Raw genomic sequence first — 20,384 nt, forward strand, 5'->3', positions numbered from 1 at the left:
AAGGAATCTCTCTGCACACCATAACTTTTCACAGCCTTTATTAGAGCAGCCCCTGTGCACAATTTGGGGGGGGGGCAGGGGGGTCTTCCCGCCCGCGGGCACCCTGCGACCCCCCTAACCCCCCCCCTCATCATCCTGTGCCCCCAGGGCAGGGGGGCACTGCCAGCCCCTGCCCCAAAGTGCCTCAGGTGTCCCCAAGGCTCTGCCCCGGGGCGGGGGGGAGGCATTGCCAGCGCCCCCCTCCCATTTTTACATCACAGTTTTACTGAAACAGCGGCAAAATGGCTCGGAAAGGGGTGGGGGGCGGCTCTGCACCCCCAGCGCTGGGGGGACCAGCCCCACTGCTGTGAGGAGCTGGGGGGGCTCGGCGCCCCCCGGTTTGGGGGGGCTACCAGAGCACGGCGCTGTCCAGGTGGGAGAAGCCGGGGTCCAGGCGCAGCTTCCAGTAGGTGTGGTTGGTGACCCACGACTCCTTGCCGCTGGCATCTGTCACACGCCTGGCCAGGGGCGGGGGGCACGGCTGGCACTCCCGGGGGGCTCCTCCCGTTCCCCGAGAGCCCCACGGCCCCCCGAGAGGAGCCCCATGGCGCCCCGAGAGGAGCCCCACGGCCCCCCGAGAGGAGCCCCACATCCCCCCGAGAGGAGAGCCCCACGTCCCCCCGAGAGGAGAGCCCCACATCCCCCCGAGAGGAGAGCCCCACATCCCCCCGAGAGGAACCCCACAGCCCCCCGAGAGGAGCCCCACGGCCCCCCAAGAGGAGAGCCCCACGGCCCCCCGAGAGGAGCCCCACGGCCCCCCGAGAGGAGAGCCCCACATCCCCCCGAGAGGAGCCCCATGTCCCCCAAGAGGAGAGCCCCACATCCCCCCGAGAGGAGCCCCACGGCCCCGCAAGAGGAGCCCCATGTCCCCCCTAAAGGAGAGCCCCACGTCCCCCCAAGGAGAGCCCCACGCCCCTCTCAACCACCAGCTCTCCAGAGGGGTCTCGCCATCCCTTTAAACCCCCCACATCTCCCCAACCACGGAGTGGCTGCCCACAGGAGGGGGTTTCCCCCTTCCCTGAGAGCCCCACATCCCCTTGAGCCTTGGGGTGCCCTCAGGACTCTCATGGGGGGCTTTCCCCCTTCCCTGAGAGCCCCACACCCCCCTGAAAGTCCCACACCCCTCTGAGCCATGGGGCGCTGCCCAGACCCCTGGGAAGGGTCTCCCCATCCCATCAGAGCCCCACATCCCCCTGAGAGCCCCACATCCCCTGAGAGCCCCACATCCCATCAGAGCCCCACATCTCCCTGAGAGCCCCACATCCCCTGAGAGCCCCACATCCCCCTGAGAGCCCCACATCTCCCTGAGAGCCCCACATCCCCCTGAGAGCCCCACATCCCCTGAGCCAAGAGCTGCCCTCGGGACCCCCAGAAGGTCTCCCCACTCCACAAGAACCCCACATCCCCCTGAGAGCCCCACATCCTCTGATCAAAGAGCTGCCCTTGGGACCCCCAGAAGGTCTCCCCATCCCATCAGAGCCCCACATCTCCCTGAGAGCCCCACATCCCCCTGAGAGCCCCACATCCCCTGATCCAAGAGCTGCCCTCGGGACCCCCAGAAGGTCTCCCCCTCCACACGAACCCCACATCCCATCAGAGCCCCACATCCCCTGAGAGCCCCACATCCCCTGAGAGCCCCACATCCCCTGAGCCAAGAGCTGCCCTCGGGACCCCCAGAAGGTCTCCCCCCCCACACGAACCCCACATCCCCCCGGCCCGGGGCTCCCCGCACCTGAAGAACCGCGCCTGGTGCGCGATGTTGTTCTCCTCCATGACGCGGCGCCGGTCCCGCTGCAGCTGCTCGATCTGCCGCTTCTGCGCCTCGGCCGCCGGCACGTTCCCCTCCTCCAGGTACCTGGGGACACACGGACAGCGCTGTGACGGCCGCCCGGCCCCGGGCCGCCCCCGCCCGCCCCCGGGGCGCCGCTGACCGCTGGTCCGGCCGCAGCCGCGTGTCCGTGGAGGGCAGCACCCGGCGCAGCTCCGGCGTCAGCTCGTTCAGCTCCAGCGCGAACTGCGTGAAGCCGTAGCTCCTCTCGTGGTCGCGGGGCATGGGGTCTGCGAGGGGGGCGTGCGGACGGTCAGAGCCCCCCCTGCAGGGCGGGGTCCCCCCCGGGCCGCCCCCCGGGGCCGCCCCCCGGTCCTTACTGGCTCTCCAGACGCTCTGTCCCGGGGCGGGCCCCCGGCGCAGCCCCTCGTGCCACTTGCCCGCCAGGCGCTCCACGGCCGTCCCGGAGCGGCTCAGCACCGCGCCCTGCACCTCGTTGGCCCCCGCGCCCCAGTACCGCGCCTGCGCGGGGGCGGGGTCAGCGGGGGCGGGGCTAGGCAGGGTGGGGCTAGGCAGGGTGGGGCTAGGACAGGGTGGGGCTAGTGGGGAAAGGGTGGGGCTAGGACAGGGTGGGGCTAGGGCAGGGTGGGGCTAGGGCAGGGTGGGGCTATTGGGGAAAGGGTGGGGCTAGGACAGGGTGGGGCTAGGCAGGGTGGGGCTAGGGCAGGGGGGGGCTAGGGCAGGGGGGGGCTAGGACAGGGTGGGGCTAGGACAGGGTGGGGCTAGGACAGGGTGGGGCTATTGGGGAAAGGGTGGGGCTAGGACAGGGTGGGGCTAGGACAGGGTGGGGCCAGGGCAGGGTGGGGCTATTGGGGAAAGGGTGGGGCTAGGACAGGGTGGGGCTAGGGCAGGGTGGGGCTAGGGCAGGGTGGGGCTAGGGCAGGGTGGGGCTAGGACAGGGTGGGGCTAGGCAGGGTGGGGCTAGGGCAGGGTGGGGCTAGGACAGGGTGGGGCTAGGACAGGGTGGGGCTAGGGCAGGGTGGGGCTAGGACAGGGTGGGGCTAGGACAGGGTGGGGCTAGGACAGGGTGGGGCTGGGACAGGGTGGGGCTAGGGCAGGGTGGGGCTATGGGAAAAGGGTGGGGTTATTGGGAAAAGGGTGGGGTCGGGAGTGGTGGGAGGAGCTTTCTGGAATTCGGCAGAGTCATTGGCCGTAGGAAAAGGGTGTGGTCATAGGAAAATGGTGGGGCCATGAGGAGGAATTTTCTGGAAAAGCTGGAGTAATTGGAAAGGGGCGTGGTGACCACTGGGAGAGGGTGTGGCTATTGGAAAAGGGAGGGGCAATGAGTGGTGGGTGGAGGCTTCTAGAAAGGGTGGAGTCACTGGGAAACGGTGGGGCTATGGTGGGTGGGGCCATTTGGAAAGGGTGGGGCTACTGGGAAAAGGGTGGGGCCAGGAGTGATGGGCAGAGTAACTGAGAGTGGGTGGGGCACTAGGGGTGGGGTCACTGGAGAAAGGGTGGGGCTATTGTGAAGGGGTGGAGCCATAAGTGAGGGGGTGGGGCCAGACAAGGGGGAGGGCAACAGCAGAGCGTTTAATTACCAAATTGGTGATGGGGCGGGGCCACACCTGAGAGGGCGGGGGGGGGGGGTGATACCGCAGAGGGGTGGGGTCAGGGCGGGGTGTGGGCGGAGCCGGGCACGGAGGGGCGGGGCCCACCTTGCAGAAGGTGAGCTTGCAGTGGTAGGAGGCGTCGCGGGTGTTGCGGATCAGCACCTCGCCGTAGTGCTCGATCCAGCGGGGCCCGCTCAGCACGTTGTGGATGCACGTGGTCACCTTGTTCCACTCGTAGTGGTCCCCGGTCCTGCGGGCACCGCCCTCGTGGGTGGGCACCGCCCTCGTGGGTGGGCGTGGGGGGCAGGGGGGAGATGGGGGAACCCCCCACCTGTGGGGCTGGGGTCTCACCTGGGCAGCTGGACATTGACGGTGCCCATGGGGACGATCTCCAGGGATTTGCCCCAGAATTTGTTCTTCCACCTCATGTCTGGAGGCGCAGGAGGAGGAGGAGGAGGAGGAGGAGGAGGAGGTGAGACCCCCCAGTCCCTCCACCCTGGGGGGACCCTCCCAGTGCCCGACGCCCTCCTGGGCTCTCACCTTGCCAGAAGACAAAGTTGTCGGACTCGGCGTGGCAGGCGGAGACGGGAGGGTGGTGTGACACCTGCGGGGACCAGGAGGGACATGCCAGCGCCCCGCCGGCTCGGGGTGCCCCCCGGGACCCCCGCCCGTGCCCACCTGCTCGCTGATGAAGCGGAAGCCGCGGTCGGGCCGCACGCACTCGTAGGTCTCGCCCAGCACGGGGTTGAAGGGTTTGCTGCCTGCCCGGTAGTAGGTGGAGGCGTAGGCAGACACGGCAAAGGCGGCCACGTACACCTGCCACCGTGTCACCGTGTCACCATGGCCACCATGTCACCGTGTCACCGTGTCACCGTGTCACCATGTCACCGCGGCGCTGTCACCACGCTGGGCACGGGCACACGCCTGCCCTCCCCCCGTCCCCACCAGTCCCAGGAGATCCGTGTGTCCTCCAGCACCTCTAAATCCCCAAAGTCTCCCTGTCCCCACACGACTTTGGGGTCCCCCGTGTCCCCCAAACCCTCCAATTCTCCTCGTCCCCACATAACCTCGGGGTCCCCAGTGTCCCCTAATCCCCAAAGTCTCCCTGTCCCCACACGACCTTGGGCTCCCTGAAATCCTCAAACTCCCCAAGTCCCCTCACGTCCCCCAAGCTTCCAGTGCCCCCTGAGCCCCCCCCACCCCCTGTGCCCTGTCCCCAAAGTCCTCCATGTCCCCAAGCCCCCTGTGACCCCCTGAGCTCCTGCCACACTCCAGAACCCCCTGCATCCCCCAAGCCCCCTGGACCCCCCTTCCCCTGCACCTCCCTGTGCCCTCCTTGTCCTCAAGGTCCCTCGTGTCCCCACCGCCCCCAATGTCCCGGCTCCCCCGGTGTCCCGGTTCCCCCGGTATCCCGGTTCCCCCGGTATCCCGGTTCCCCCAGTATGCCGGTTCCCCCAGTATCCTGGTTCCCCCGGTGTCCCGGTTCCCCCGGTACCCCGGTTCCCCAAGTATCCCGGTTCCCCAAGTATCCCGGTTCCCCCAGTATGCCGGTTCCCCCGGTATCCCGGTTCCCCCGATGTCCCGGTTCCCCTGGTGTCCCGGTTCCCCCGGTGTCCCGGTTCCCCCGATGTCCCGGTTCCCCCCGTGTCCCGGTTCCCCAAGTATCCCGGTTCCCCCCGTGTCCCGGTTCCCCCCGTGTCCCGGTTCCCCCGATGTCCCGGTTCCCCCGGTGTCCCGGTGTCCCGGCCGCCGCCCTCACCAGGCGCTGCCGGGGGTCGCGGGCGCGGCTGGCCCGGTCCAGCAGCTCGCTGTACTCCAGCTCCTCGCAGAGCCGCTGCAGGGTGTTCAGCGGCTCGTTCAGCTGCACGGGCAGCGCCACGCGGGACAGGTCCTTGCCCACGCTGCTCCGCAGGAGCCCCCACAGGCTCACGTCCCCCGAGGGCGCGGGGGGCGCGGGCAGGCGGCTCCTCCGCCGCGGGTCCGGCCCCGGCAGCTCCAGCGGCGGCTCCAGCGGCGGCGGCTCCGCCGGCACCCCCGGGCGCTCCGCTCCTGCGGGGCAGCGGCCGGTGGGACGGAGCCGACCCCTCCCCGGTGAGCCCCTCCCCGGTGAGCCCCTCCCCTCCTCCCCGGTGCTGTCGGGGAGCAGAGCTGTCCCTTCCCCTCGGTTCCCCCCGTCCCGTGTCGGGAGGCAGGGCTGCCTCCCCCTCGGTTCTCCCTTCCCGCATCTCCGCCGGTGCCCACTCCCTGCCCGGTGCCCTCCCCGGTGCCCTCCCCGGTGCTCCCCGTACCTGTCGGGGGGCGGCCCGGCCCCCCCGGCTCGGCGGCCTCCTCGCAGACGCTGCTGGCGACCTCGCTGATGCACGACTCGTCCTCCGAGGGCTGAGGGGGCGCAGGGACCGTCGGCGGCTTCGGGGGTCCCGGGGGGATGTGGGGGGATGTGGGGGGGACCCCGTGGAGAGGGCGGGTGGGGCGCTACCGGGAAGGGCCCCCCCGAAAGGGCGGGATGAGGCCCGGGATGCTGGGATGGGGGTCTCGGGATGGGGGGGGGTGGGAGCAGCGGCGGGGGGGGCACCGGCAGCACCGGCCCCCGGCCCCGGGCTCAGAGACTGCGGAGACCCCGAGAGCGGGGAGGGAGGGGGCTGCGGGGGGGTGCGGGGGACACGGGGAGCGGGGGGGATCCGGGGGCTGGGGGGGACACGGGGAGCGGGGGGGATCCGGGGGCTGGGGGGGACACGGGGAGCGGGGGGGATCCGGGGGCTGGGGGGGACACGGGGAGCGGCTCTCGGGCTGGCTAATGACGTGGGACGGGGGAGAGAGAGGGGACAGATGAACCCAGAGCAGCGAGGGGTGGCCGGGGGTCCGCAGAGCCCCCCACCAGCAGAGCCCCCCACCAGCAGAGCCCCCCCAAGCTCCTCACCTCGTTCTCAGAGGAGCTGGCGGAGAGGAAAACCTCGCAGGCATCGAAGAACTCGGTGTGGGAGTCGGCCAGCGAGACGATGCTGCGGTTGGAGAGCTGCTGCTCCCGGCCCTTGGAGGGCAGCGCGTCCGGCTGCGGGCACAGCCACCGGCTCAGCCCTCACCCCGAGGGGGCCACGGCACCCCCGGCCGCCCCATCCCACCCCCCTGACCTCATCCGGGTGCAGCGAGGCGAAGGAGTCCAGCGTGGTGTCGGAGGAGACGGACAGCGAGTGGAAGCGGCGCAGGGCGGGCTGCGGGAAGGGCGAGGCTGAGCCGAGCCCCCCGGCCGGTCCCCTCCAGCCAGGACAGGGCTGGCAGGGACAGGGGACCCCCAGCACGCTGCTGAGACCCCGGAGCAGCGCCCGAGGCGCCCCGCGCTCCCTCACCCCCGCGGTGCCGGCGCTGCCGGGCCGTGGGGCCGGGCACTGCCGGTCCAGCGCCCGCCGCATCTCCTCCAGACGCGCCCTCTCGGCCACCAGCGCGGCCACCACGCTGCTCAGCGAGCCGTGCACTGCCGGGGGACACGGTGGGCGTCAGCACCCCAAAACCCGCCCGGGAGCCCCGGCCAGGCTCAGCCCCCCGCCCCATCGCACCTTTCTGGGCCAGCACCCAGAAGCTGCGCTGCAGCTGGCTGTACTCCGGGGGCACGCTGAAGGGCAGCTGGCTCTGCGACGGCTCCAGGTAGCGGGACAGGTTGGGGACAGAGCCGTGCAGGCGGCCCACCTGGGGGGACACGGGGCTCAGCGGGGTCACCCGGGGGGCTCCGTGCCCCGGCAGTGCAGAGCTCGGGGTGGGGGTCCAGCTCACCCTCACCCTGCCGATGGTGTCGTCCTTGGCAAAGCTCTGCGTGCACCAGATCTTGGTGGTCCTCCGGCCCTTCTTGGGCCTCTCCGCGGCGGCCGAGGGCTGTGAGGGAGAGGAGGGGGCTGCGGCCGGACCCTCCCCAGGAAGGGGGGGCACGGGACCCCCTCCCTCACGCGGCTGCCCCTCTCACCTGGCCGCCGGAGATGAGCGGGGCCGAGGGGATGCGGTGCAGGGCCTCCAGGTGCTGGAGCATTCCCGTCAGCTCCTGCAGCTTGGCCTGGCACTCCGACAGCTCTGCCAGGGGCACGGGGGTCAGGCAGGGGGCACGGGGACCCTGCCCGGCCCCACACAGCCCCTGGGGCCCCACTCACCGGCCGAGCAGCGCTCCAGCCCCTCGCTGTCCTTCAGCCAGGCGCTCACCTTGTCCCGGGAGCTGGCCAGCGTGGACAGGGCAGGGGCGCTGCCCGAGGGCAGCATCCGCGTCCACGGGCCCTGCAGCGGGGCACAGAGGGCACTGATCGCTGTCAGGAGCCACTGGCCCGGGCCCGCCTGGCACTGCCACCCCGAGCTGTCACCCACCTGCGTGCTGGTCCCCGTGGGACCCCCCGGGGGACACGGCCCCGGCCGCTCGCCGTGGTGGTGGGAGCACAGGCTGCTGACCCAGCTGGAGAACACCTCCGGGGACTTGATCTGGGCGACAGGGCCGAGTTGGAGGGGACACCACCTGATGTCCCCAAGCCTGTCCCACCCCAGCTCCGGCCACCCAGTGGCACCTTGAGGTGATAAATGTTGTCCTCCGTGTCCAGGTCAACCCTCTGCGCCTTCTTGTTGACGGACATGACGGACTGCCGGACATCGATGGCCCCGTGCAGTTTGCCCTTGAGGACCTGGGGGACCCCGGGGACGCCTGTCAGGGGGACAGACCCCCCTTCCTCAGGGGGCCACGGGGGTGTCCCAGCCCTGAGCCCGCGGGGAGGCTGCGTGGGCACAGCCTGGGCACACACTCACGTCCTGGCGCGTGGTGGAATATTTCAGGATCCCGTTTTCCAGCACGAAGTACCGCTGGGGATGGAGGGGAAAGCTTTGTTTTGGGAGGGGGCGCAGACAGCAGCCCCTCCAGCCAGCCCCCCCGCCCAAATCCTGCCAGGACCAGCCGGGCTCACGGCTCCTGGTGCCAGCTCTGCCCCTCACCTTGTGCCAGCCCTTCAGGGGCCATTTCCTCTTCTTGAGCAGGTACCCCTCGTGCCGCTGCGGCTGCTGCCCGGGGCTGCCCCGGGCACGGGGCTCCTCCACCACCTCCCAGCTCTCCGAGCCCTGCGGGGACAGGGCTCAGCGTGGGGGTCCCTGAGCACCACAGGCTGCTGCCCACCTTGTCCCCAGGCAGGGACACTTGGTACCCTCAGCCCCCAAAGCCTCCCCGCGGTCGTTCTGAGCCCCCCAAAGCCGACCCCAGACCTGCTGGACGCTGCTGTGCTTGGAGGACACGGTGCTGTTGGAGCGGGACAGGGCCCTTTTCGGGGAGCTCGGGTCCTTCTCGTGGCTGCCCATGGCCGGCGAGCAGAGGGGGCCGGGGGCACCGGGCCGAGCCCCTCCTCCTGTCCGGGCCGCGGGGCCGGGGCTCCGAGCTCGGCCGTCACGGCGGGAGCCGCTGCGGGGAGGGCACGGCCGGTCAGGGAGCTCGGGGACGGCCCCTGCAGCCCCGCGGGGACGGGCGGTGGCAGGGATGGCCCCGTCCCCAGCCCCCGGAGGGCTCTGCGTGGCACCGCCGCCGGCACCGAGAAACTTCTGCGTGAGCCGGAGCCTTTGACCCTCCCAGCGTTATCGCGGCTGTGCCACCCAGTCCGGGTCCAGAGTCCGGCCCCGCCGCCCCGGGGACCGGCCGGCGCGGGGCAAGCCTGGCACAGCCGGGGGGCGACACCGGTGCGAGGACCGGCACCGACCCCTGCCCCCCCGACCCCTCCGAAGCCCGGCGGGGCCGCGCACCCTCCCGGTGCGGCGTTGTTCCCTTTGCCCTTCACCGTTCCGGAGGGGGAAACTGAGGCACGGGCACGCTTCTCCTGGCCTTGCCATCCCCCCGGCGCTGTCTCTAACGGGGCACCCGTGAGTCCCGGCCGCCGCTGTAGGATGGATCCCGGGATAACCCCGGGACAGCGGCCAAGCCCCGGCACCGGTGAGCACCGTGCCGGTAACGGCGGCACCGTCACCGCCGTACCGACGGCCACGGCGCCGGTAACCACGGCACCGGCAGGCAACCACGCTGCCTTAGATAACCCGGCACCGGCAGCGGCGGCTCCGAGGGGAGGGCACCGGGGGTCTCCCGGCTCTCTCCCGCAGGTGCTGCCGCGGATCGGCACCGACCCCTCGCACCGGAGCGGGGCTGCGCCGGTACCCCCGGGGCTCTCCATCCCCCGCGCGGGGCAAAGCCCATCCCCGTGTCCCCGCGCCGGTGTCACCCTCCGGGGCAGCGGGGGCCGGGGGTCGCGGGACCGGCCGGACCTTTCCCCCCGTGCCGGTGACCGGTGCTCACCTGGGCGGGCGGCGGGCGGGCGGCGGGGGCCGGTCGCATCCTGCCCGGCGGCGGCGGCAGGAAGCGGAACACGGAGGGCGGTCCGGAGCCGCTCGGCTCTGCCCCCTGCTCCGTGGAGGACCGGAGCCGCCAGCGCCGCGAGCCGCCGGGACACCGGCAGCGGGCAGAGCCCGAGCGCCCGCACGGAACCGGGGCAGCCCCGGGGAAAGCGGTGCGGGGACCCCCGCGAGAGGCGGCACCGCACGGGGGTCCCGGGGCTGCTCATCCCGCGGGGGTCTCGGGGATCACCGACCGAGGCGGGGGTCAGGATGGATGTATGAGGGTCTCAGGATCATCATCCCGTGGATGGCTTGGGGACTGCCAACCCACCGGGGTCTCAGGGATCACCGACCCACCGGCATCCCGGGAATCACCAGCCCGCGGGGGTCTCGGGATCATCATCCCGCGGGGGTCTCGGGGCTGCTCACGCCATGGGGATCCCGGGAATCACCGCCCCATGGGGATCCCGGGAATCGCCGCCCCATGGGGATCCCGGGAATCGCCGCCCCATGGGGATCCCGGGAATCACCACCCCATGGGGAACCCTGGAATCACCGCCCCATGGGGACCCCGGGAATCACCATCCCATGGGGACCCCGGGAATCACCGCCCCATGGGGATCCCGGGGATCACCACCCCACGGGGACCCCGGGAATCACCACCCCATGGGGAACCCTGGAATCACCGCCCCATGGGGACCCCGGGAATCGCTGCCCCACGAGGGTGTCCGGGATCACCCCCAAGGTGGTCCCGGGGCATTCCCACCCTGGGATTTCCCTCTCCCACCCCCAGCTCCGCTCCCTCGGACCCCCAGAGCTGCCCTGGCCTCTCCCCCCACCCTCGGGGGGCCGAACACCCCTCACCCACTCCCCAAAATGCTGGACGAGGCCTCGGCATCTCGGCACAGACACTTTAATGGGCAGGACAGCGAGCCGGGCTGGGGTCGGAGCTGCAGCACAGCCCCATCCCGGAGGCACGGGGCTGGGGGCGCCCCAAACCCCCCTGCAGGGTCCCTCCTGCGCTCCTCCTCCTCCTCGGGCTGCCCCCAGAGACCCCCGACCACAGCTGGAACGCTGCTGGGACGATCCCAAGGGAGCAGGAGGGAACGGCCACGACTCCCTGCAGCACCGGGGGGGCCGCAGGACCCTCCGTGTCAAACCCCCAGCCCCTGACCCCGCTCTGTGGAGCCGCAGAATTCCATGGATATTGTGTCCATGACCCTCCAGCCCCCCATCTGGGGGGCTGCCCGTCTCCCGGAGCCAGGGAAGGAGCTGGTTCCCGGTTCCCGGCGTCAGTGTCCCGCCGTGCCGGGGCCCGGGGGAGGCTCGGCGGCCGCCGCCGCGCCCCGCAGCCGCAGGAGGTGCCGCTCCAGGAGCGCCGTGAGGCGGGCGGGGCCCTGCCGGAGCAGCGAGCAGGTCTGCGAGGGCAGCAGGGACAGCGCTGCCACCGTCTGGGCCTGGCACACCTCCAGCGGCGGCAGCCGCGCCGCCTTCTCCACGCCCTGCCGGCTCAGGATGGTGCCGTCGATGCAGGCGCCTGGAACGGGAGCGGGGCATGGGCAGGGAATTCCAGAGCAGGAATTCCAGAGCAGGAATTCCAGAGCCCTCTGGGGAGGGAGGGGCTGGCTCCGGCAGGGCCTCGCTCCCAGCCCGGGGCCAGCATTCCCAGCCCTGGATGAGCCTCTTGAGCCCAGGGCCCAGCCCTGGGTGAGCCTCCCAAACCCTGGGTCCCCATTCCCAGTCCGGGGTCCCCACTCCCAGCCCCATTCCCAGCTCCAGAGGAGCCTCCCCCATTCCCAGCCCCATTCCCCCATTCCCATCTCCATTCCCCCATTCCCAGCCCCATTCCCAGCCCCATTCCCAGCCCCAATGACCCCAGCCCCACGCTGTGGGGCACAGGACAGGCTCTCACCCAGCAGGGTCCCTGTTCCCCCAGCCCCATTCCCAGCCCCACTGACCCCAGCCCCACTGACCCCAGCCCCATTTCCCCATTCCCAGCCCCACTGACCCCAGCCCCACGCTGTGGGACCAGGACAGGCTCTCACCCAGCAGCACGACCTGGGGCACCCCCTTGAGCACCCGCAGCATCTCCCTGGGGCGCGGCTCCGCGCTCACCAGCAGGACGTTCCTGCACACCAGCAGCGGCAGCAGGCTGCGGAGCGGGGACTGCGCCAGCACCGGCCGGGCCACCTGCGGGACGGACCGGGGTCAGACTGGGACAGACTGGGACAGACTGGGACAGACTGGGACAGCAGGCTGCGGAGCGGGGACTGCGCCAGCACCGGCCGGGCCACCTGCGGGACGGACTGGTATGAGACTGGGACAGACTGGGACAGACCGGTACAGCAGGCTGCGGAGCGGGGACTGCGCCAGCACCGGCCGGGCCACCTGCGGGACGGACTGGGATGAGACTGGGACAGACTGGGACAGACTGGGACAGACTGGGACAGCAGGCTGCGGAGCGGGGACTGCGCCAGCACCGGCCGGGCCACCTGCGGGACGGACTGGTATGAGACTGGGACAGACTGGGACAGACCGGTACAGCAGGCTGCGGAGCGGGGACTGCGCCAGCACCGGCCGGGCCACCTGCGGGACGGACTGGGATGAGACTGGGACAGACTGGGACAGACTGGGACAGACTGGGACAGCAGGCTGCGGAGCGGGGACTGCGCCAGCACCGGCCGGGCCACCTGCGGGACGGACTGGGATGAGACTGGGACAGACTGGGACAGACTGGGACAGACTGGGACAGCAGGCTGCGGAGCGGGGACTGCGCCAGCACCGGCCGGGCCACCTGCGGGACAGACCGGGTCAGACCGGGACAGACTGGGACAGACTGGGACAGACCGGGTCAGACCGGGACAGACTGGGGACACCGGGACAGACCGGGGACACCGGGACAGACCGGGGTCAGACCGGGACAGACCGGGGACACCGGGACAGCAGGCTGCAGAGCCGGAACTGCGCCAGCACCGGCCGGGCCACCTGCAGGACGGACTGGGTCAGACCGGGACAGACTGGGGACACCGGGGCAGACTGGAGCACACCAGGACAGCTCGGGATCAGACCGGGGCCACTGGGACAGACTGGGGACACCGGGACAGCCCCAGAGCCACCAGGACAGCCCCTCCAGAACCACTGGGATACCCCAGAACCCCGGTGACACCCCCAGGACCTCCGGGACACCCCTGTGACCCCCCCAGCCCCCCCAGGACACCCCTGTGACCCCCCCAGCCCCCCCAGGACACCCCCCCAGCCCCCCCAGGCCCAGCCCCACCTGGTTGAGCACGAACTTGACGTGGATGTCGTGGCGGCGCAGGAAGTGGCGCAGCGTGGCCACGTCCTCCTCGGCCATGGCGTTGTACTGGCACACGGCCACCATGCGGCTGGCACGCAGCGTGGCCTCCAGCTGGGCACGCAGCACGCGGCCATAGCCGTCCTCCTGGGGACAGGGGACAGGATGGGGACAGCCCTGGGGACAGGGGACAGGGATGGGGAACAGCCTGGGGGACAGGGGACAGCCCTGGGGACAGCCCTGGGGACAGCCCTCGTGTCACAGCATGCGGCCATAGCCGTCCTCCTGGGGACAGGGGACAGGATGGGGACAGCCCTGGGGACAGGGGACAGCCCTGGGGATGGGGAACAGCCTGGGGGACAGGGGACAGCCCTGGGGACAGCCCTGGGGACAGCCCCGGTGTCACAGCACGCGGCCATAGCCGTCCTCCTGGGGACAGGGGACAGGGATGGGGACAGCCCTGGGGACAGGGGACAGGGATGGGGACAGCCCTGGGGACGGGGGACAGCCCTGGGGACAGCCCTGGGGACAGGGGGACAGCCCTGGGGACAGCCCCCGTGTCACAGCACATGGCCATAGCCGTCCTCCTGGGGACAGGGGACAGGGATGGGGACAGCCCTGGGGACAGGGGACAGCCCTGGGGGACAGCCCCAGTGTCACAGCACGCGGCCATAGCCGTCCTCCTGGGGACAGGGGACAGGGATGGGGACAGGGGACAGCCCTGGGGACAGCCCTGGGGGACAGCCCTGGGGACAGGGGAGGGGCTGTGGGGCAGGGGACAGCCCTGGGGACAGGGGACAGCCCTGGGGACAGCCCCGGTGTCACAGCACATGGCCATAGCCGTCCTCCTGGGGACAGGGGACAGCCCTGGGGACAGCCGTGGGGACAGGAGAGTGGTGTAGGGGACAGTCCTGAGGACAGCAGTGTGGGTGTGGGACAGGGGACAGCCCTGGGGACAGCCTGGGGGACAGGGGACAGCCCGGGGGACAGCCCTGGGGACAGGGGAGGGGGTGTGGGACAGGGGACAGCCCGGGTGACAGCCCTGGGGCAGGTGAGCCGTACCTGTCAGGGCTGTGGGGCGGGGCAGGTGACAGCCCTGGGCCAGGTGAGCCGTACCTGTGGGGGCCGTGGGGGCACAGGGCAGGGCAGGGGATGGCCCTGGGGACAGCCCCGGGGCAGGTGAGCCATACCTGTGGGGGCTGTGGGGGCACAGGGCAGGGCAGGGGCAGCGTGGGGGTAGGTGACAGCCCTGGGGCAGGTGAGCCGTACCTGTGGTGGCCGCGGGGGGCGCGGGGCGGGGCAGGGGACAGCCCAGGTGACAGCCCTGGGACAGGTGACAGCCCTGGGGCAGGTGAGCCGTACCTGTCAGGGCTGTGGGGTGGGGCAGGGGACAGCCCTGGGGCAGGTGAGCTGTACCTGTGGTGGCCGTGGGGGCACAGGGCAGGGCAGGGGCAGCGTGGGGGCAGGTGACAGCCCCGGGGCAGGTGAGCCGTACCTGTGGGGGCCGTGGGGGCTGTGGGGCGGGGCAGGTGACAGCCCCGGGGCAGGTGAGCCGTACCTGCGGTGGCCGCGGGGGTGTGGGGCAGGGCAGGGGCAGTGTGGGGCCAGGTGAGCCGTACCTGCGGTGGCCGCGGGGGCACAGGGCGGGGCAGGGGCAGTGTGGGGCCAGGTGAGCCGTACCTGTGGAGGCCGTGGGGGCATGGGGTGGGGCAGGGGATGGCCCTGGGGCAGGTGACAGCCCTGGGCCAGGTGAGCCGTACCTGCGGTGCCCGTGGGGGTGTGGGGCAGGGCAGGGGATGGCCCTGGGGCAGGTGAGCCGTACCTGCGGCGGCCATGGGGGCTGTGGGACGGGGCAGGGGCAGTGTGGGGCCAGGTGAGCCGTACCTGTGGAGGCCGTGGGGGCACGGGGCGGGGCAGGCAGCGCGGGGGCCGGGCGGGCCGCGGGGGCAGGTACTCGGTCAGGGCCAGCAGCTTCTGGCGCTGCAGGTGCATGGCCTTCCAGTGCCGCGTCACCGCCTTGGAGCCGCGCCGCGCCGGCTGCAGCGCCGGCAGCCAGCCTGCGGGACACAGACACGGCGTCGGCACGGCACCGGGAACGGCACCGGGAACGGCACCGATACCGGCACCGGGCCTGCCTCGGGCCCGGGCCCAGTCCTGGCCCCGGTTCCTGATCGAGCCCCGGACCCGCTCGCGTTCCCAGTCTCTGTCTCCTCCCGTTCCCTGGCCCAGGCACGTTCCCAATCCCGTTCCCATTCCAGGCCCCGTTCCCGTTCCTGTCCCATTCTCATTCCCGTTCCCATTCCTGTCCCTGTCCCGCTCTCCCTCCCATTCCTGTTCTTGTCCCTTCCCAACCCCATTCCCGTTACCGTTCCTGTCCTTGTCCCTGTCCCGTTCCCGTTCCCATCCCAGACCCAGCCTCATTCCCAGTCCCGTTCCCTTTCCAGACCCCTGTCCCGGTCCCGTTCCCGTTCCCAACCCAGTCCCAGCCTCAGTCCCGTTCCCGTTCCCTTTCGAGGCCCCCGTCCCGTTCCCGTTCCCATTCCTCTCCCATTCCCGTTCCCGTTCCCATCCCAGTCCCAGCCTCAGTCCCGTTCCCTTGCGAGGCCCCCGTCCCGTTCCCGTTCCCGTTCCCATTCCTGTCCCTGTCCCTGTCCCTGTCCCGTTCCCGTTCCGTCCCCGTCCCCGTCCCCGTTCCTGTTCCCGGTCTCTCACCCCGCAGCCATCCCGCCCGGCCACCACTGAGCGCCGCCATCTTGGTCGCGCGGGCGCAAGGGCTTGTGGGAAGGGGAGGGACTCGTCACTTCCGGCGCGCCCGTCTCCATAGCAACGGCGGCGCGGCCTGGACGCTCGGACCGGGGGCACCGAACCCCCCAAAGCGAGAGACCCAAACCCGGGAGCCGCTCCCGGTGAGCCCCCCTGGCCCTTCCGGGGCTCTCTGAGCCCCAGACCCGCGGCTCCCGCTGCGCTGAGCTGCCGTGGCTCCATCTCGGGGGTCTCTGAGAGCCCCCATCCAGTGGGGCTGGTCCCGGTGACCCCCAGCCCCATCCCGGGGCTCCCGGAGATCCCAGACCGGGGCTGCTGTTCCCACCGGTCCCCGCAGTGCCAGTGCCGGAATCCCCTGGACACAGAGCCCCTCTGCCCACCGTGGGGCCAGCCCTGACCCCCCCCCAGCAATCCTTTCCCACTGAGCCCCCCAACCCACAGAACCCTCTGTTCCCTCAGACCCCGCTCCTCCATCACCCCTGAGTGGGGACAAGGACCCCCCAGGCCACCCGGCCATGGCTGAGCGAGGGGACGCCCTTTGTGGGGGTGAGTGAGGCACCGGGGGGCTCCTCCCGGGCAGGGGGGGCTGTACCCTGCCCTGGACCCCCCCCCCCCCTCTGCATTCCCGGGGGGGTTCACCCTGCCCTGGACCCCCCTCTCCATTCCCAGGGGGGGCTGTACCCTGCCCTGGACCCCCCCTCTCCATTCCTGGGGGGGTTCACCCTGCCCTGGACCCCCCCTTCACTCCCGCAGCCCCCCCGGAGCCGCCCCCCGGAGTGACCCTCAGTGACAGCCTCATCGCCGCCCGCGCCCGGTGAGACCCCCGAGCTGGGCGGGCAGGGTGGGGGGGGCTCAGGGCACCCCAAAACCCCCCGGTGTCCCCATAGGGAGGGGGCTCAGGGCACCCCAAAACCCCCCCCCCCCGGTGTCCCCCCAGCCCCCCGGGGCCGCTGCCCGCCCGCACCGTCCGCCTGGACCGGGAGAACATCTCGTGCATCGGGAGAACCCACGGGCAGGACGGGATCCACAGCCTGTACCTGCAGCAGGTGGGAGTGGGGGGCAGGGAGACCCCCGGGTGGGATACCAGAGACCCCCGGGTGGGACCCCAGAGAGACCCCAGGTGTGATCCTGGGGGGCAGGGAGACCCCCGGGTGGGATCCCAGAGACACCCCAGGTGTGACCCCAGAGAGACCCCCAGGTGTGACCCACAGACCCCCCCATCCTGACCCACAGACCCCCCCAGTCCTGCTCCTGTTTTCCCTCCCCAATATCCAGATGGGAACAGTTTCCCTCCATCCAGGAGGGGTCTGCCCCACTGACCCCCTGTCCCCCCATGGGGGTCTCTGAGCCCCCCACCCTTGGGGGTTTGCCCCAGTGACCCCCCAGTCCCCCCACGGGGGTCTCTGAGCCCCCCACCCTTGGGGGTTTGCCCCACTGACCCCCCAGTCCCCCCACGGGGGTCTCCGGGCCTGCCCCCATCCCACCCCCCGGAATTCTCCCGTGCCCACATGAGGACACTCAGCTCAATTTGGGGGGTCCCTCCACGTCCCCCCCACCCCATCCCCTCCCCAGAATCTCCCGTGCTGCCCCCAGGAGGGGTTGGAGCAATCCCAAAATGTGAATCTTCTCTCAGAAGATTTTTTTGTTTTGTTTATTTGTTTTTTTTTCCTATTTTATTTTCCAGAACCGAATCGAGCGTTTGGAGAATCTGGAGCATTTCCCCAACCTGAGGTAGAGCAGCCCCTCCCCCCGGTGTCCCCAGGTGTCCCCAGGGCGCGGTGACACCGTGACACCCCCTGCCCCTCCCTGAGCCCTCCAGGTTCCTCTGCCTGGCCGGGAACCGCATCCGGCGGGTGCAGAACCTGCGGGGGCTGCGCCGCCTCGGCCTCCTGGACCTGTCCCACAACCTGATCCAGGTGCTGCACACAGGTGCGAGCAGCGCCGCCCCGCCCTCCTGCCTCCGCTTCCCCGGCTGCTGCGGGGTCGCCTCGGGGCTCGGGGGGCTGGGGGGGGTTTGGGGGTTTGGGAATTTTGGGTGCCAGCTCAGCCCCCCCTGCTTCCCCTCTCTCCTGGCAGAGGAGCTGCCCCGCAGCCTGCGGATCCTCGACCTGGCAGGGAACCTGTGCACCCGGCAGGAGGGGTACAGGTGGGGCAGGAGGGGCAGGGCAGCCCCCCAAAAACGGGAGAGGCCTTTGAGCAGCTCCGGGAGGGCTGGGAAAGGGATTTGGACAGGGGTGGGGAATGGGGTCACAGTGCCCCAGGGGATTTGGGGTGGGGGAATGGGTTCACACTGCCTGAAGGGATTTGGGGTGGGGGAATGGGTTCACATTATCTGAGGGGATTTGGGGTGGGGGAATGGGTTCACAGTGCCTGAAGGGATTTGGGGTGGGGAATGGGTTTACATTGCTTGAGGGGATTTGGGGTGGGGGAATGGGGTCACATTGCCTGAAGGTATTTGGGGTGGGGGAATGGGTTCACACTGCCTGAAGGGATTTGGGGTGGGGGAATGGGGTCACAGTGCCCCAGGGGATTTGGGGTGGGGGAATGGGTTCATACTGCCTGAAGGGATTTGGGGTGGGGGAATGGGTTCACACTGCCCCAGGGGATTTGGGGTGGGGGAATGGGTTCACGCTGCCATAAGGGATTTGGGGTGGGGGAATGGGGTCACATTGCTTGAGGGGATTTGGGGTGGGGAATGGATTCACATTGCCTGAAGGTATTTGGGGTGGGGGAATGGGTTCACACTGCCTGAAGGGATTTGGGGTGGGGGAATGGGGTCACACTGCCAGAGGGGATTTGGGGTGGGGGAATGGGTTCACACTGCCAGAAGGGATTTGGGGTGGGGGAATGGGTTCACACTGCCCCAGGGGATTTGGGGTGGGGGAATGGGTTCACAGTGCCCCAGGGGATTTGGGGTGGGGGAATGGGTTCACACTGCCAGAAGGGATTTGGGGTGGGGGAATGGGTTCACAGTGCCCCAGGGGATTTGGGGTGGGGGAATGGGTTCACACTGCCCCAGGGGATTTGGGGTGGGGGAATGGGTTCACAGTGCCCCAGGGGATTTGGGGTGGGGAATGGGTTCACATTGCCTGAAGGGATTTGGGGTGGGGAATGGGTTCACGCTGCCCCAGGGGATTTGGGGTGGGGGAATGGGTTCACATTGTCTGAGGGGATTTGGGGATGGGGGAATGGGTTCACAGTGCCCCAGGGGATTTGGGGAAGGAATTCCTGGCTGGGAGGGCGGGCAGGGGGTGGGATGGGATTCCCAGAGGAGCTGTGGCTGCCCCCGGATCCCTGGCAGTGTCCCGGGACAGTTTGGACAGTGGGATGTGTCCCAGGATGGAACTGGGTGGGATTTAAGGTCCCTTCCCACCCAAACCATTCCATGAAACACCAAACACAGCCGGGCCCTCCAAACCCCGGGACTGAATCCCTGCTCTCCATCCCAAGGATTTCAATCCCTGCTCTCCATCCCAAGGATTTCAATCCCTGCTCTCCATCCCAGGGATTGAATCCCTGCTCTCCAAACCCCAAGGATTTGAATCCCTGATCTCCAAACCCCAAGGACTTGAATCCCTGCTCTCCATCCCAAGGATTTCAATCCCTGCTCAAACCCCAAGGATTTCAATCCCCGCTCTCCATCCCAGGGATTGAATCCCTGCTCTCCAAACTCCAAGGATTTGAATCCCTGATCTCCAAACCCCAAGGATTTGAATCCCTGCTCAAACCCCAAGGATTTGAATCCTTGCTCTCCATTCCTGGGATTGAATCCCTGCTCTCCAAACCCCAAGGATTTGAATCCCTGCTCTCCACACCCCAAGGATTGAATCCCTGCTCTCCAAACCCCAGGGACTGAATCTCTCCTCTCCCCCCCCAGGCTCTGGTGGGCTGAGGGAGGACGGGACACCCACTCCCAATCCCTCAGCTGCAGAAAATTCGCCTTTTCCTCCATTTTCCCCGCAGGGCTGGGGTGCTGGCAGCCCTGCCCCAGCTCCTGCAGCTGGACTCCCAGCCCGTCCAGGGAAGCACGGCCGAGGAAGAGGAGGGAGGAGGCTCCTGCAGCAGCGAGGAGGAGGAGGAGGAGGAGGAAGAGCTGCCCCCGGAGCTGAGGGCTCCCTTCACGGTGGACAGAGGTGCCCGGGCGGGGACAGGACGGCGGCGCTGCTCTCGGGGCCGGCCGTGCCGCTGTCCTGGAGCTGCTGTCCGTCCTGGCAGGTTTCCTGGGGGATCTGCAGCGGGAGCTGGCGGGGCGGGCGCGGCTGAGGCGGGCCGTGAGCCGGGAGGAGCACCGGGCGCGGCTGGAGGAGCTGCGGGAGCGCCGGGCCCTGCTGCTGGGCCCGGGGCAGGGCGGCACGGCCCGGCCGCGTCCCCAGCCCTGTCCCCAGGGGGACCCAGGGGCACGGCTGTCCCCTCTGCCGGTGGCAGCCAGCGGCTCCCAGCCAGCTCCTGGCGCCATCCAGCCCCCAGGCGAGGCTCTGGAGAAGGAGACCCGTGCCAAAGGAGCAGGAAATGGGCAGTTATCCCAAATATCCTGCAGCAGCAGCCAGGAATAAAGACTTTATTCCCACCCCAGTCCGGC

At 70.1% G+C, this 20,384-nt stretch overlaps 3 protein-coding genes across 4 annotated transcripts; 1 reads left to right on the forward strand and 2 right to left on the reverse strand.

Moving 5' to 3' along the window:
* Positions 1 to 139: 139 nt before the first annotated feature.
* Positions 140 to 9,754, reverse strand: OSBPL7 (oxysterol binding protein like 7). Of its 2 annotated transcripts, none has more exons than XM_084222076.1 (23): positions 9,710 to 9,754; positions 8,638 to 8,830; positions 8,374 to 8,496; positions 8,191 to 8,244; positions 7,956 to 8,069; positions 7,762 to 7,872; positions 7,554 to 7,674; positions 7,373 to 7,476; positions 7,192 to 7,284; positions 6,972 to 7,101; positions 6,765 to 6,889; positions 6,549 to 6,629; positions 6,338 to 6,469; positions 5,709 to 5,799; positions 5,180 to 5,469; positions 4,099 to 4,236; positions 3,961 to 4,024; positions 3,772 to 3,850; positions 3,526 to 3,670; positions 2,188 to 2,329; positions 1,971 to 2,097; positions 1,772 to 1,894; positions 140 to 497 (listed from the first exon to the last, which is right to left on the reverse strand). In XM_084222076.1, the coding sequence occupies exons 2-23, from the start codon at positions 8,728 to 8,730 to the stop codon at positions 389 to 391; spliced, it is 2,589 nt and encodes an 862-aa protein (XP_084078202.1). In that variant the 5' UTR covers positions 8,731 to 8,830; positions 9,710 to 9,754; the 3' UTR covers positions 140 to 388. The 2 variants fall into 2 exon arrangements, with proteins under 2 accessions (XP_084078202.1, XP_084078201.1); XM_084222075.1 differs by having other exon boundaries at positions 7,186 to 7,284.
* A 1,134-nt stretch (positions 9,755 to 10,888) lies between these two features.
* MRPL10 (mitochondrial ribosomal protein L10) lies at positions 10,889 to 15,814 on the reverse strand. Its single transcript, XM_084222219.1, has 5 exons — positions 15,755 to 15,814; positions 14,927 to 15,099; positions 13,025 to 13,189; positions 11,793 to 11,937; positions 10,889 to 11,284 (listed from the first exon to the last, which is right to left on the reverse strand). Exons 1-5 carry the CDS (start codon positions 15,792 to 15,794, stop codon positions 11,040 to 11,042), a joined length of 768 nt encoding a protein of 255 aa, XP_084078345.1. The 5' UTR covers positions 15,795 to 15,814; the 3' UTR covers positions 10,889 to 11,039.
* A 506-nt stretch (positions 15,815 to 16,320) lies between these two features.
* LRRC46 (leucine rich repeat containing 46) lies at positions 16,321 to 20,358 on the forward strand (the record flags this gene model as incomplete). The annotated part of the gene is made up of 6 exons (XM_084221989.1): positions 16,321 to 16,351; positions 16,559 to 16,619; positions 16,743 to 16,851; positions 17,599 to 18,114; positions 19,683 to 19,688; positions 19,939 to 20,358. The coding sequence occupies 6 exons, from the start codon at positions 16,321 to 16,323 to the stop codon at positions 20,356 to 20,358; spliced, it is 1,143 nt and encodes a 380-aa protein (XP_084078115.1).
* Positions 20,359 to 20,384: the final 26 nt, after the last annotated feature.

The sequence above is a fragment of the Fringilla coelebs genome (genome assembly GCF_963513975.1).
Source record: "Fringilla coelebs genome assembly, chromosome: 27".
NCBI lineage: Eukaryota > Metazoa > Chordata > Aves > Passeriformes > Fringillidae > Fringilla > Fringilla coelebs.

Coding starts and splice junctions, on each gene's coding strand:
- OSBPL7 (XM_084222075.1), bottom strand. CDS start 8,730: ATGGGCAGCCACGAGAAGGACCCGAGCTCCCCGAAAAGGGCCCTGTCC. Junction 7,477..7,553: donor GCTGGAGCGCTGCTCGGCCG/GTGAGTGGGGCC, acceptor TGCCCCTGGCAG/AGCTGTCGGAGTGCCAGGCC. Junction 3,851..3,960: donor CAACTTTGTCTTCTGGCAAG/GTGAGAGCCCAG, acceptor CTGCGCCTCCAG/ACATGAGGTGGAAGAACAAA.
- MRPL10 (XM_084222219.1), bottom strand. CDS start 15,794: ATGGCGGCGCTCAGTGGTGGCCGGGCGGGATGGCTGCGGG. Junction 15,100..15,754: donor CCGGGCGGGATGGCTGCGGG/GTGAGAGACCGG, acceptor TGTGTCCCGCAG/GCTGGCTGCCGGCGCTGCAG. Junction 13,190..14,926: donor TGCCCCCACGGCCTCCACAG/GTACGGCTCACC, acceptor CCCTGTCCCCAG/GAGGACGGCTATGGCCGCGT.